General features: G+C 37.7%; 1 protein-coding gene across 1 annotated transcript; it reads right to left on the bottom strand.

The window, feature by feature from the left end:
- Positions 1-411: 411 nt before the first annotated feature.
- Positions 412-15,694, bottom strand: sall1a (spalt-like transcription factor 1a). Its single transcript, XM_041191863.1, is given in 3 exon segments — positions 412-1,971; positions 3,560-6,966; positions 15,610-15,694. Coding segments are annotated over 3 exon segments (3,933 nt in total). The 3' UTR covers positions 412-1,530.
- Between the last annotated feature and the right edge of the window lie 655 nt (positions 15,695-16,349).

Here is a 16,349-nt window from a genome sequence, read left to right as displayed (position 1 = left end):
CTATTAAAAACTGCATATTCTATTTGTTGTTGAGCTTAGTCATGAGTTGCTTAGTGGTATATTGCAAGAGGCACATTCTCAGTATTTACCCGATAGTCTTTAGGTAAATCAAGCTAGGCAATAATGGAATGTCCTAATCCAATACAGTGCCATTTTTTTAAACAGAATCAACTATTAAAATCACATTAATCTGCACTGTTGTTTTAACTCCTATAATGTTTTAGAAACTCCCCAGATCAGCAGTTTACATAAAGCACTGGTGAATTGAACAGCTTTGTATTTTAAAAGCATTTTAGAAATGGACACTTACCAAGTTTAGAAAATAGGTCAATTGACTTGAAATTATTGGACAGTGCCCCAAAAGAAAGTGTTTTAAGAGAGAAAGCAAAAATACACACACATCAAGGGTGGCTGTTGCAAAACTCATGTATTTGATTAAATGAGTAAGAATTACAGTACCTCAGCTGTTAGTAGGTATTAAATTTTAGTGAAACTGGATCATTTCTTCCAGCTTTCCAAGAAAGTGCATATATCAGTCACAAGGGTTTTCATACCTAATACAAAATTATTACACAATAAAACACTATCTCTCGTCGGTCGGTGAAGATGAAGCTTTGTCTTAAGCAACTTACCGGTACAGTATATACATTAATGATTTTCCCTAGACATATGTATGTCATTATGATATATATATACACACACAAGACATAATCTACAATAGCTTCATATTACTCCCTTCAAAATTGTTCAAAAGATGCATTTACGTAGCAGCAATGTGAAAGTCCAGCACATTTTTCTTCTATACTAAATATACCTATGGGGCAGAAATCTTTATTGTATTTAAAGGTACAATAACAGGAGTTTCCTTCTATGACCATCGTGCTTATTACTTCACTGAAACTCATCAACATTTAAGATGACGTAAGTGAAAAGCACAGTACAAAGAACCATTTAGAACAGAAATGGTTTAACCTACAAAAAAACTTGCAATTTCACTTGGTGTTAAAAACAGTAAAGGGTAAACTGCTTACAGAGCAACAGCATCGACATTCAGTTTGAAGTCTGCAATTTACAGTTATTTTGTTAATGGAAGATATGACTGAACAATTAACTGATTGTGAATACTGTAGCAGACTACCAAAACTTTACATTATATATACAGATCTTTTCTTAGTGAGGAATGGACTTTTGAGGCATTGCACTAATGCCAGTCATGTTAAAACTAGATTACTCACAAATCATAAAATAAGTTAATGCAAGGGCAAAAATCACCTAACAGAATAGATCTGCAAATGCTAGGAAACTTACATGTTTAAAGCACTCTAGTCCATTAGTATATAGGCCAAGATGCTGAAGACCAGTAGTTTACACTTGCAACTTGTTTGCAAAGCAAAGTTATCACTAATAAATAAGTTTTTCATACAACACTAAAAGTTAGGCATTGTACAAAAGGTGTTCTCACAACACTTTGGTCCATTGGCCTGAAAGACGCCCCAGATTACTTCCAATGTTGGAATGTTGACTGTCACTTCAGTTTGATACAATTTCTTTGTTGTCTTCCACCAAGCGGGTGAATTTATGGTTCGTTCCATTTTCAGTGGTTGACATTTTCTCCAGACCAGCTAGAGGTGCACTGGGTTCAGTATTGTGAAGCTTCTCCATGCTTCCCGTTAAACCACTGATGGGTGAGCTGCCACCATTGCCCAGACTAGCAGGGTTTGGAGGAAGTCCACCATTCTGAATCACTGAAATCTCATTGGTCTTCATTGCTAAGCCATTCGTTAGTGCTGCTGCGTACTGGTTCCAAAATGAAGAAGGGTCACCGTCGCGAGCCCGAACAGCCAAATCCTTCTGAAGCATTTCTGTGAATTTAATGGGATTTCCACTTAGGAATGCCATGGGACCATCCACTGAAAGACGCCGTCCTCGCCTTGCAGGGGCACTGTTCCACATGTGTGTCCCCATATGAACCTGTAATATCAAAACCAAATGGAATAAAGTTAGATCATGCAGCTATACAAGACTTGGGTACCAATGAAGACATTGCCATACCCGATCTATGGGAAAGAAAAATGCAGGTACTTTGGGGCCATGGTCGTCAACTGGTGGGCACTTAGCTAGGTCTGCTGCATCCAATTTCCTTGTGATAACTCATATTATACCTGACATCACTAACTCTGCAAGTAAACGTCCTTATCAGACAGGGATAAAATATCTTTAACTTGACAGTCTGATTGCTCATTGGAGACAAGCCACTGAAGGTTATTATTCCTCTCATATTACATGGGTGATCCCAAGAGAAATAGTTTGTCAGAAGGAATTGGCACATATTTGTAGTGCTCAATGACTCTTTAAATTAAATAATGAACAAAAGGACATTTAATTTTTTGCGAGTTTTTTCACACCTTCGTTAATCCATTTCCTACAAGTGATCAGTTAAACATCAGGATGTAAAATACACTGAATTTTATTAACTGTTCGCAAGAATTGATTGTTTCACAAATCACATGCACACAATTTAAGCATACTGCAATATTTTCCATGAATATAAATTGTACTTTGATTTTTCTGGCATAATGTCAATTTTCCATATTGTTGACGTTCTAACATCACACATTGATTACACTTATATAATTTATTATCTCATTCCCCACTCTCCCCCTGCAGTTCTCCCACCCTACTTCTCACAGGAAACACAGGACTATCTCTGGGCATCTCTGCCACCCCCTTCACTGTACAGGATGCTACAATATGGACACATCTCTGTATACATTGGCAGACTTCTTGGTCAGCCCACGAATACATACATTGTGACTAATAAAACCAACCTGAGCCAGAGGCCAGAGGGCTAATGCCGACCAAGCTGGTATCAATCTCAGGATCCACATCCAAACCATATTGGGAGGCATCAGTGATCCTCCTTATTCTTTTTAACTTGCCAGATAAAGACCTTACAAAAAATTGTCTATGTCGTTCACTCAAGAAATTGATTTTAAAATGTACAGTCAGTGGATGAGGTGCTATTTGATGGTGCAGGACTCATTTGATGGTTTGGGGCTTCTTTGGAGCTTTGTGTACAAATAAACAACAATAAATTCTGGCTCACAGACATTTTAATGTGGATTGCCAAGTGCTTATTATCCTTTATATCAATTCCCCTCCTTCATGCATTGTCTAACTTGTATAAAACATAAATATACTTCAATATTACTTACGCTAATAGAGACTAAGAAAGATATTGTTCTGAAATAAATGTGGGACTGCACGCTTTCCATTTCACAGGCTCTAAAAGTCAATTAAGGGAATTCACATTCATAGCTGCTGTTTTAGTTGCATTGTATTGTTTATAGGATTTGAATCACATTTTGTTTAACAAAGCAAAACTATTTGTATCTTACATCAGGTAAAACAGTGTACACATCTAGTTTGTTCTCCCCTTCCTCCTTGTGTACTTAAAGCTGGACAGCATATCTAAATGCTGCTCTGCTTCCATTTCAGTTTAATATCTAAATTACCTGTATAAGTTCAACATATTTAAGAACATAATGTTGGAAAGTACCTTCAAGTTGCCTTTGGTGGTAAAAGCTCTTCCACATATCGTACAGGCAAATGGTTTTTCACCAGTATGTGTTCTCTCGTGTATCTGCAGAGCGCTGGATGAGGAGAATGTTTTCCCACATGCTGTGCAGTAATGCTGTTTCGGCGTTCTTCTTTGCGGTGCTGGCAGGACAGGCGAGATAGCAGATGCAGACAGAGGCCCTGATGAAATAAGGCTAGCAGGTGGATCTTTACAGTCCTGGGAACACCCATGCATGAAACCATTGACCTCAGTTTTGATTAGGGATGTCAAACTGTTAGCAGCCACATTTGAAGAGCTCTGATTAGGACCTATATTAGAGTTGTTGGGTTCAAACAGCTGAGATGGAAGGTCCCGCATCTGATGTGTCAACATGTGCTGCTTCAAATTACCCTTAGTGGAAAAGCCACGATTGCATACTGTGCAAATATATGGACGTTCTTTGGTATGGCTTCTGTAATGAATGTCCAAGGCACTCTGACAAGCAAATGCTTTGCCACAGATATCACAAGATGTATTCCTTAACTTACCCCGATCTCGACTGGGAAACAGCATGCTTAAAGCATCATCTTTAATTATTCGTTCTGCATTACTGGAAGTCAGATCTAAGGCACCACCATTGGTGGTTGCTGGAGACACTGAATTAGATAAATCTGATAGTAAAGTTCTGTGCTGTCTCTCTTCACAGCCCGGCGACTTTGACCTACGACTATCTGTGTTGCTGTTGGTAGGGGATGGAGCCTGCATGGAAGAGGTAGATTCTGAAATGGCAGGACTTCCAGCACTTTGGCTCTCCATATCCCCTATCATTGAAAAAGAGTCACTAGTCATTTGGTCTCCATCTGCTGATCCGTTCTCACCTGACCTGAGGCTTGCTTGGAGCTGCTCAACAAGACCAGCATTAATCATTTTCATTTGATTCTCAAGAGCTACAATACTGGACATTTCTGATGGCAATGGAGATGGAGACAAACTGCCTTGAGACACCTCTGCAGATTTGGGTGTGTCTGGTACACTACTATCAGGACAATCTTCCATATTCTCATCTGAGTAGTCATCGATATCATCAAAGTTTTTGTCTTCAAATGAAGCAGTGTCAGATTCCATAGATTCAGGATAGTTGTCAGCAACAGGAGTATTTGGAATCTGGCCTCCCATATGCATTCTAATGTGCTGTTGCAATACAACAGCATTTGTGAATTTCTTCTGGCAGATCGGACAAGAATGCTGAACTCTCAATGGTGGCATGGCACGATGAACACCATAATGGGTCTTCAGATTTCCCTTAGTGGTGAATGCACGACCACAGACTTTGCATTTGAAGGGCCTCTCACCAGTATGTGTACGATAGTGCATCTTCAGTGCACTATGGCAACTAAGAACTCGATGGCAAATGACACATTGGTTGGGGTCTGTCATCTTCCTGTCAATATTTTCTACTAGCTGCTGCAATTTTGAAGTTTCTGATGCCTGTAAAGAATCTAAGAGACCTCCAAATGGAAACTTTGACTTAAACTGTTCTGACATAAGTGGTATAAGTGGGCTTGTAAAAGCAGAAGTAGTACTTAGACCTGAATCAGATGCACTTGAACTGACAGGGACAGCCAAGCTGGTGACAGAATTAATAGATTGTGTGTTTTCATCTAGTTTACCATTTGAGGTAGGTGAAGCACTTTCTTCCACTTCCTCCAAATCATTAGCATTTTTTATGGAGGGTTCTGTTGCTCCCAAGTCACTCTTGACTGAGCCAGGAGGGCTACAAGAAGACTGATTAACTGAGATAGACTGACACTCCTCTGATTTGATAATAGCAGACAAACCTGATATGGTTGATGGGATTGGCAGGCCCACAGATGTGGTCAATGTAGGTAATACAGGCTTACTATCCAGCCAACTTGTTATAGGTTTTTCAGGTGGTATAGACATTCCATATGGAATACCTGTATTTGTTGGAACATTGTCTAAATGTTCTGGAACTGGATAAGGGTTCATATGAATATGGGGATATTTTTCTCTGTGCCTCTGAAAGTGAACCTTCAAATTTCCTTTTGTGGAGAATCTGTTACCACAGATGTTGCATTTATATGGTCTTTCACCAGTATGGGAGCGCAAATGAATCTGCAAGGCACTGTCACTTCCAAACACTTTAGCACAGAACCTGCACTTATGTTTAAAGAAAGCCTCATCAGAGCTGCTTTTAGTCTCAAATACTACCACATTTGGTGGCTTGCCTTTCCTTTGATTTGCCAGAGCTGTCATTGAGCCAAGGTTTCCTGAAGTTGTTTCAATGCTTGAAAGAGGAGTGGAAAACACAGAAGTGGATGTGGAGGATTGAGGTAGCAGTGAGTTGGACAAACTGGATGCAGGACTTAGTAAACTGCTAATTCCTAGAGCTGGTGTGGACACTGTAGATACTGAAGGACTGATTAACTGAGAACCACTAATGGTATTTGTAGATACACTTTCAGAGGGCTGTATGGTACTAGGCAATGAGGATGTGTTTACTTTTGGAGAACTACTGCCAGGCTGAGCTATGGTGCTTCCAAGGCTGCTCTGAGGTAGATGAAGTTGCTTTCCACCATTGATGCTGGCAGATTGGCTGGCAAGGCTCTGTGCTAGCCCAGCTGCAGCAGCAAGCTGCTGAGATAAATGTGAACTAAGTGTAGTTAATGGATTAACAGCAGTTCCTAAAGTACCTTGGGAAGAGTTAACTGGTGGTGGAATTTCTGCATTTTGGGAAGCCAATAGGATTATCTGGTGACGGATTTGTTCAATAAGCTGTAACTGATGGATCTGTTGTTGCTGCAAAGCCAGTAGTTGCTCCATAAGTGCTGGAACAGCAACCTTACTGTTTGATGCACTATTAGATCTTGTTTCCTGGGAGAACTGGGCTACGGCCACTTTAGTACTTTGAAGATTTTCAATGATCACATTACTGTTTAACATTGAGAAATTTCCCAGAGCTGTTAGATCACCTATATGAGGTAGAGGTGTTGTGACAGCTGAGGTACCCATTGTGGGATAATTACTGCTTGTATTACTATTGTTATTATTGTTAGAACTGCTAACGTTGCTGTTGCTAGTAATGCTGGAAGTGTCCACCTCCATGGATTCTTCCTGGTCAACTTTTTTATGCTCTACAAGGTCATCACAGTCTGCTTGACTTGTGTTATTAATTTTGTCATTTGCTTCTTCAACAGGGTTATCAGGAGATCTTGGAGAGGAGGCTTCTGAAGGAGCTGTTGAATCTTCATTTACAATCAGAACCAATTGTTTCTTAGTGCAATTTTTTTTGTGATGAAGGAAATCGGGCAGTTCAAAAAACTCAGCACAACATCGGCCACAGACGTGAGCGTCCCCATTCTTAATGACTCGTTCTTCGTGCCCTTCTCGTGAAAGTCCTGGAAAATCAAAGGGACATGAGATTAGTCAACAAGCAGACACAAGATCCCTCACCAAATATGGTCCATGAACTACATCAACAGAATACAGAGGGTGGAAAAAAAATCAATGTTTGAACATCATAGATCTTACTTAGGATGAAAATCTGTAAAGCTTGCAACTGGATTCCATCATTCACCAAATCTCGGTGAATCAAGTACCTCAGACAATCCATCAAAATATAAATTTCTCCAAATTAAAGACATTGGAGTTTAATGAAATTCCATAGAATGTATTGATTTCCAATATTTCATACACATCATCTCCATGTCCACTGGGTGCAAATCAAACATTTGAGGACTTGTTAGATTCTTCAGTAACTGTCAACTTTTTCTCATTTCTAGCAGAATAAGGGAGGTCTATGGTAGTTCACTCCCTCTCACTAAACCAATTTGTAATCATTCAGATCCCAATCACTATATGACAGGAGAAACAGAGACCATGTCACCTGGCTGCAGAGAAGAGATACTGGAATACAATATCTAAATGCTTCATGGATTCTTCTGAATTTCCCATGTCTCAAGGCATTGCCTTTTAAATATATTGTATGTAAACAAAAAATAAATAATATATATACTAAAATAGCTTTGTTACATCAGCAGATGACTAAATGCAAAATAATTCACAAAACATATGTTTAAAATGTTTTCAATGTATAAGCAAAATATTCTTGCACTTAAACCCTTAAAATATTTTTTAAAATATTGTTTGAATGTCCTACGTATTGCGTAACATCCATTAAAGCTTTTTATCATCTCCTGGATGGTCTGCTAACAGCCAGTCTTGCAGGATCTATTAAATTTCAAAATTGTCAACTTTTTGTCCAACTTTCCTAGTTATCATTTTATAAGGCAGCACATATTGAAGAATATTTGGAAAGCTAATGGATCATATATTTCTATTGTTGTGTTTACATTGATAACTGAACAGGTTTGGTGGACGCTCTGGGTATCCAATTGAAAAACTACAATATTTACATTGCTGTGGACCTCTGACCTTTTAAATCCAGCAACACAGGTGCAGAGAAGGGACACCAGCATTGCAACTAATTCACCACATTGGTGCCTTTATTGCTTGGAGACATGCAAAGAGATCAAAGACTCTCCGTATATACTCTCTCCGAACAGTTGTAAAATTGGTACAACACACATATACAAGAAATAGAATTACCTGGAAAAACTCAAGAAATAGTTCTGATATTGGTATGTGGGGAGAGGATTTCACAGCTAAGTTTACTCCAAAACAAACCACATTGTAAGTTAAGGTTCATGCTATAAAATGGATATAGTTGCATATGTATTAAGATCAGTTTAAGAATTCTTGTTGGTAGGCCATAAATGATAATTTCCCTTTAAGGATAGGTCAAAGAAGCTGGCCTAACCAAACATCTTTCTACAATTTAATAAGAAGAAAGAACTTGCATTTATATAGTTCTTTTTGTGAACTCAGGATGCCACAAAATGCTTCACAGCAAAGTACTTTTGAAGTGTTGTAATGTTTTGATACTACAAAACTGTTTTAGAGTAGTTTTCACTAAGTATTCAAAAAATAAATGACTAACAATTCCAAGGAAACTCACTAAATATTTTTTAAATGCAAGGACGAAGCACATTACAGCACTAGCTTTTGATGCAGGAACAATTGCCCATAATATTGCTGATAAGAACCATTTCACTAAAAGCGAAGCTGCGATCAAGAAAGAGGTGCCACCTACTGACTTTGTTCAGAGTAGTATTGAAGCACCAGCTACAAGTTGCTCACTTGCTTAGCTACATGACTGGAAAACATTGGTGGGGAACAAAATGGTCCTGAAAGTTTCCTCCAATTCCCCAACAATTATTGTATCCACAAAGATAAGTGATGTAGAATGGTACAATTTAGAACTAACATGAACACTGTGCACTCAGATATAAAGTAAATCTGTTTCTTTCTTCACACAGAATAATGAGTACCTCTGAGTGCTAGGTCTAGCAAAATCTCCCACATTTATAAAGAACTATAAAGAGATTTTGATAGGCCCAGCAAACAAGGAAAACTTCCTCCATTGTGTCTTAACCTTCCAAACTCACAAATAACCTTAGAGTACCAACATGAGTTTTCTATTTTCCAATGTCAATTATTTTTATCACTTCTTTCTTAATGACAATTTGTGGGCAAGCAGTTCATAGCCACTAGGTTATGGCTACAAAAATTAATTTAATATGAAAACTAGATAACTAGCATAGAGTGGAATCTTCAATTCAGTCTGAAGTACAATATTGAAGCTGGAAATGAGAAGATAGTAAGTACGTTATCATTGAGTTGATTGTCCCCTAATCTGTCTACTTCTGAGAGTGTTTGTATACCAGAGCACTTAAGGATTTACTAAGTTATTGATAATTATGAAAAATATAAATGTATACAAACACACACACACATACATATATTAAAGGAGATAATGCAAAAAATTAATGTATATTTTCAATTTTACGCAATTTAAAAATGTTTAAATTTTGCAATTGCTTAATTAAGTACTAGTACAATTATGTATGAACTTCACTTATAAAAATTGATGGAACTTAAAATGCAGGAAAATATTCCACATAATATAGGCTATATGCAAATGGTCATCGTATATAAATTAGCAATATCCAGAAATGAATGTCCTTAAAGATGACTGCAGAAGCAAAGACAATAGAAAAGATTGCTCTATGTAGTGACTGACCTAATCTTGAGTATTAAATTGCTTAAACTGGTTCAGAGGCTTTGGAGGTTAATGGGTTATACAGTACTTCCCAGTGCCAGATTCTGGAATGATCTTTAACAAAAAAACATGTAGGCTGCACAGTTGGAAATATTTGTGTTCATTTGAAACATTTAGTTGCAAAATTTGATTCATAGATAAGCAAATTGTCCCTATTCAGACCTTTCACTGAAAGATCTTTTTACTTCCTTTTTCATTCGCACTGTTACTCGCATTTCTCATCACACTGAGGATTAATTTGCAAATCAAACAAAAAATTTCAGCCCTCTAACCCACTTCATCCTTTTCAAGGACAGGATGGCTCCCTATTGTTTGCTCAGCATGAGGACAGCAACTTCTGTCTCACAATGGTGTGTGGTCATCAGGGAAGGCCCAGAAAGCTGATCTTGTTTAATTCAGGGATTATCTCTCTGCATGTTTCCCTTTACTACTGAATTAGATAATAGAAAGTTGCCATGACATCAGAATTCAAGTCCATAGCAAAGCACAGGGACAATTAATTCCAGATATTGGGGAGATCATCTGAAATAATGTGGTTCAATTGCCACACTGCTCAAGTGTCCCTGGGCTACATTCGGAACAATGGTCGTTAATGTCATCTCCTGCAGTACATTCAGTTTAATACCTACAAAGTTGTAATTCTGTGACCTGCTGAGCTCGACTTCTAAATGCAGTTTTAGAAGTTATTTACATATTACTGCTCACAGTCAAATCCAAAATGACCATAATTCTGTGCATTCCATGTACATTTAGTCTGCCAGAGATTACAAGAAATATACAAGAATTATTCCTCTATGGTATTCTGCAACCAAATTATTAAAATGTTCAGTTAATTATTATTCATGTCAACTTTAAAAAGGAGCTTGGAAGCCGAGGACTATGGGAAAGAAATCAAAATGCGATGGCTCCAAGGAACACGAAAGTAGCAAGTGAATGATTTATCTGGCATCTGGCTCAGTTTTGAAGTTTTTAAACACACAGAGCCATCTGCGCTTAAGGAAATGACATTTGAGATATGATGGATTTTTCTAAATTACTTGGTTCATCTGTTGAATAAATTAAACACGGATGTTCATGCTATAGTTTGCCTACCCAATAAATATTTGTGAAGTAATGACAAATTTCTACAACACATTCATTTGGAACACACACACACAAATATATAAATATACATTTGTCACAATCACTTTGAGTTTTATTTTTCAAAGAGAATTATGACAAAATAAAAGAATTTAACAACAATTCTAATTAACTTTCAATACTTGACACATTAAAAAGTTATGCCCCTTTGCCAACATGTTAATAAGGCTCCCCATGTAGAGAAAAAATATTTTTCAACGTGATCATATTTATCAAAACACAAAGGCACTCTAGAACCTCGTTTTGCTTGGTCAGCTGTACTTAAACAAATAATTACCAGGACAAACTAAATAACTACTGTGGGAAATCACAAGACCCACTTCATCAGTTTTGTAACTCAGCGTGAAAAATAAAGTCTGAAGCGCAGATCCACAAGATTACTGTGGTCTGAATACATTAGTTAGTAATACTATTCAATTCTGGAATGGTAATTCTAGTGGAAACCTATCTAATTGAATTTTTTTTTAAACATGCAAAGATAAAACATGAACCAATGAATCATACCTGCTTTTAAAGTCACAATGTCAAAGCACAATGCACTGTCCTATTCAACAAGATAAAGCCTCTAATTATTTTCCTTCTGGTCTTTGAATTTTTATGAACTAAAGCAAAATGGGAACACAATTTGAATTACAAGTTTTTTCAAATGAAATATGGTCGCAGAAACATTTTAGTATTTCTTTTAAATAAAGGATTGAGAAAACAGGGGCATGGTTTACTTTAAACAGTTTTTTCTATTTATCAATAATCAACTAAAAATAAATCCATGTATCTGTCCTTTACAAATTTTCCTGTTGTGACAAATGTTTAATAAATATTTACTACTATTGGATGTTTGAAGTGTTTGATACTTCACACAAGTCGAGAATAATGCCCTCTAAAGAAATGAAAACTTCGCAAATCAATATTAAAAATGCACCACTGTGCGCTTCATATTGGATGAGGAATCAAACTATTTTTCATGCCATTATTTAATAAATATATATGTTGTGTTTATATGACTATCTGAATTATAAAATTTAGTAAGTGATTAAACACAAAGTTGATAAAGTTCAAAACATATATTAGGAGTCAAAGACTTATCCTAATGAAAAGCAATTTCAAAAGGTAGTTCTTCTAGTTACTTATTTTTGTTATCATTTTTAACAAATTAGCTATACCATTTTATGTAAACTGCAAAGATTCCACCAAATTGACACTATTCAATAATCTTTGAAACTACACTTCCAAAATATTCCTAAAGCTATGATTTGCCAGTTTATGAGCATAGCTCAATTGTGAAATAATTCCGGCATTCAACTGAAAATCTGGGTGCATCAGAATGAACACTAGATGGGGTACCAGTTGCAACAGCTAAGTGAAAAAAAACTTCAGTACTACTGTCCTACTCACACGTAAAGTATTTTTGCTTTAGGCTACCTACAAGCTTTGGCTGCATAAACATTGGCGATGTGACAAGAAACTAAATCCCTGTTGTAGGTAAGGTAAAACTTTGCCGTGGGAACTACCCGTCAATCACCTCATCAGGGGTCTGGCATTTAAGGGGAAAGGGGAAAAGGGTTAGTGGTTGCTGTAGTACTGATAAGGTTAAAGCTGAAATAAACTACTGATATCCTGCTAGGCTTGCTGTGGGACTGACTTCTGAGGTCAATTCAAAGGTATTGAAGTACATCTTGTGTTATGAACTCTTGTCACTTTCAGATAGAAGGAGGTAGGCAAAGGTTAAAACAGCAGAACAGTAAAGTACTTCGTAGCTCCCAACATTAAGAATCACATAAGAACAGCCATTTACTATATTACCAGAATAAGTACAGAAATGTCAAAAGTTCTCTACAGAAAAGGAATAGTCAAATCATTTATCCAGCTCTTCATGTTTCGCACTAAGCTGTTTATCCAAGAACGCATATAATATCCTTCAGGCTCACCACTGTGCAGTGACAAACAAAACATTTGAACCAGAATTAGGGCCAAGAACTCACATTGCCAACTACAAATTTTTAGAAAATAATTGTACACCAACCAATTCCATTATAAATGTTATTTTTTCAGTTTTTCTTTTATAACATATCACTGAGAACAATGTATACTTACTGCAAACTGACTGAGTTGCCACATGACATAGTGCAAAAAGCTCACATTTATATGCATGTACCAAAGAAGCCTATTGCATTACACAAACAACACAAGGTCAGTCCACACAGGAAATATACTAAAAAAAAACCCTGGCAAAAGCATTTTGCATCCATAAGGTGTTTATGCAGTTTATTTAATAAGAGAGCAAGCTACAAATGTGGACTAAATCATTTTGGTTTAATCCAAACTTCATCTAAAAAGTTCAAAATCAGAATTAAAAATTATCATCCATTCAGATAACTTGCTGAAACAATAAGAATAAACCTGCTCTTTTTAAAGATAGACTTCTTTCTTCAAATCACACTGGACTCAACTTATTGTTGCTTGTGTAACCCTTGGGAGTGAAATTCTAGTAAACTCGCCTTCTGTTCTGCAATGCTCTGCCATGAAGCAAGATATAGGGCCACTTCAGTCCCAGACCCAATAATAAAACTCGACAAATGATTCTAATGTGCAACCCCTTCCGATTTAATGGTTAAGGTGCCATAAATGAAACAATTAAAGCAACTGTTTTTGTTAAAACACCTTGGTTTCAATCAGTACTTACTCGAACAATTTCACGTTGATCTACTTTCAATAATTTTTAAAAATCATAAATAATCTCAGCTGCTAGTCATGGACCATGTTTCGCATTTGCAAATATTTGACAAAAAAAATCCTAAAACTAAATTATCCATATAACCTCTTCATTTTTGACATCGGTAGATTATAGCACTTACCACTTCAAAGAATCTGAAATGCATATTAATTTCTAATATACCCCAGTGCAAGACCTCAAAATATATTTTATTTACACCTGTAAAACTATGTAAATCTATTGGAGCAAATCTGTTTTGATACAATCTGTATTCCACAAGTCTAAAAACTATAACTGACTTTCTATTAGCTCAACGACATGTTTATAAAGGGCACATGAAAGCTTCACTTACTCAATTAATGACAAACTACAATGTACTATGAATTTGAAAGACTTTGGGGGAAAGTACTTAACTCTCTAAAACTAACTGGCTTTAAACAATGATAATTTTGCGGAAAAGTGAAGATACATACCTATGTTCAAGCAGTTTTGTTGTGATAGCAGTGTTTAATGAATAACCCTGGTTGAGTGGTGTTGGGCTGGTTTAATAGTAAATCTCTGGCTGATCCAGGAGGCTGAGTGCGCTGTGTGCTCTATTCACAGATCAGGATGAGTCACACACATCCGAACTGGCACGTCAGCTCCTGCAAATTCCCTAATAGTGCAATTTGTTGCTTTTTGTAACAGAGTGAGCGATCGTGGAGTTTGCATAGCGGACGTGAGTTATCGTCCAAAAATCGTCCTAAAGTATCTGGAAACAAAGTCAAAGGTGCTTCCTAACCCCGGGGCTACGAAATACAACCAGTCTCCTCCGAAACGTCGGGAATGGCAATAGCGAACAAAATCATTTTCTACTTATCTGATTTTTACAGCCCGGCCTTTTCTTTCTAGTGAAAAACCAGATAATAAACATTTAGCAACTCAACTATGTACAAAAATATACAGTAAGTTAATTCTCGTATTTCAAACAAATCGACTAAATCTTTACATTTATCTGCATCACGAATTATCCTTTTTTAAAAATGGATAAGGAAATGAGGCTTTCATAAGTTACTGCGTCAAATAATTATTTTCAAGATCGTCCGAACCTCAAGAAGGATTCGCATTCAGGGAGATTCTACACTTAAAGAAAACACAACGTGGGGCTTTCAAACCAAATGTTGACAGACTAAGCATTAATGTGTACAACTTTCTCGCACAGAAGACGACGTTTCTGTGAAAAATGCAGTAAAACTACTCGCTGCTCTGTTAAACAGCAAATAAACAACGGGGTCACGTCCGCGGATATCTTTCAAAATGTTAATTGCCTGAAGCTTTCAGCAAACGGTCTTTATTTTTGTCCTCGCTCCTTCTCTATCCTCTTTCTGCTGGGGTTCCTGCACTTTTTAATCCATAAAGTCACGCAGATTCGCGTTGTGGCTCTGCCTGGCATACCCACAAGTAACGAGCGAACTTTTTCCCCCCCTAAACAAGGTGTTCGGCTCCCAGTGACTGAAGTCATACTGGGACACACACAGCGCTGCCATCATTACAGTGAAGTTATTTTTAAACCTAGCCTACGGTTGCGGGCTCCTTTCCATCAAAACATTCAGCGTTATTTCAGCTGAATACTGCCTTTTAAATCCGCCAGCGAGCCTAGAGGGAGACTTTGGAAGACGTGATACTTCGATTCCACATGTGCTGCGCTGGACCAACTTCATTCCACGCTTTCGCAAAGGTACGAAATTAAACTTTCTTTTTTTTGAGGGGGGATGTGGTAAGAGTGAAAAGAGAAAATAAAATGTAACGGAAGGCACAGTCACCCTAAGTGTTGTTTTGTTGTGCATCTCTGCTCATCTTTTTGCTGCTCAGTATGGTTGGGAGCACATCGGGACTTCTGTACAATTAGTAGCAGAGCCTCCAAACAAGAGGCAACGTGTTAATTGCTAAATCGTGTTAATTTCAAGGTTTCTAACTCCAGAAATCTCCCCATTGCAAACTTTGGATAATTTCACTCACAATCAGACTCACCATTCTCTGCGGATAATGTTATATCCTGGTCCGACTTGATGTGTTGCGGCTTCGCCTGCTTCCGACGCGACATGGTGGTTGATACATCAGCAAGCGAATAAAAAATTACAAATTCTGGAGTTGCAAAATTACGGAAATTGACCCTGCCGCCTTCAGTGCGCATGTGTGGGGTATAATTATGATTATCAATAATGCATTGCGATTAATCATCCGCTTCTTGAAAGCCGATTGGCACGTTTCCAGGCGCGGCTTAAAGACTATTCAAATTACTCGACTAAATCAATTAGCTTGTGATTTGCTGGCGCGCTCTGGCTCCGGGTCCTGTTCTCCGGGCTCTCACCCAATGAATGGCTCTGAGTGAATGTGTGAGTGCGGGGCCCCGGCACCTGGATACTGCACTCCTTAGCAACCCGATCCCAGCCAGATTGCCTTTGCACGCGCCTGGTTGCTAGGGCTAGTTTAAAACTGCCAGCAGTCGTCTCAATTTCTTTATTTACAATTGCAGTAATGTTAAGATTGCATTTAGTGCACATCGCTTCCTACTCGTTCACTTCCCTTTCTGCTGTTGCATTTAAAATATAGAAGGTGGTGGTGGTGGGAGAGGGGGCTGGGAGTGGTGAAGAGATGGATGCTTTTTTTTTTGATATTGCTATTGACAAGTCTCAGTTACCGAGCTGGTTGTTACTTTCCATTAAGTGTGACTGACTTGAAAGTCGGCAGCATCGGGA

This window comes from Carcharodon carcharias, chromosome 7, assembly GCF_017639515.1.
Source record: "Carcharodon carcharias isolate sCarCar2 chromosome 7, sCarCar2.pri, whole genome shotgun sequence".
Classification (NCBI taxonomy): Eukaryota; Metazoa; Chordata; class Chondrichthyes; order Lamniformes; family Lamnidae; genus Carcharodon; species Carcharodon carcharias.
This window is presented reverse-complemented; position numbering and strand designations above follow the sequence as displayed.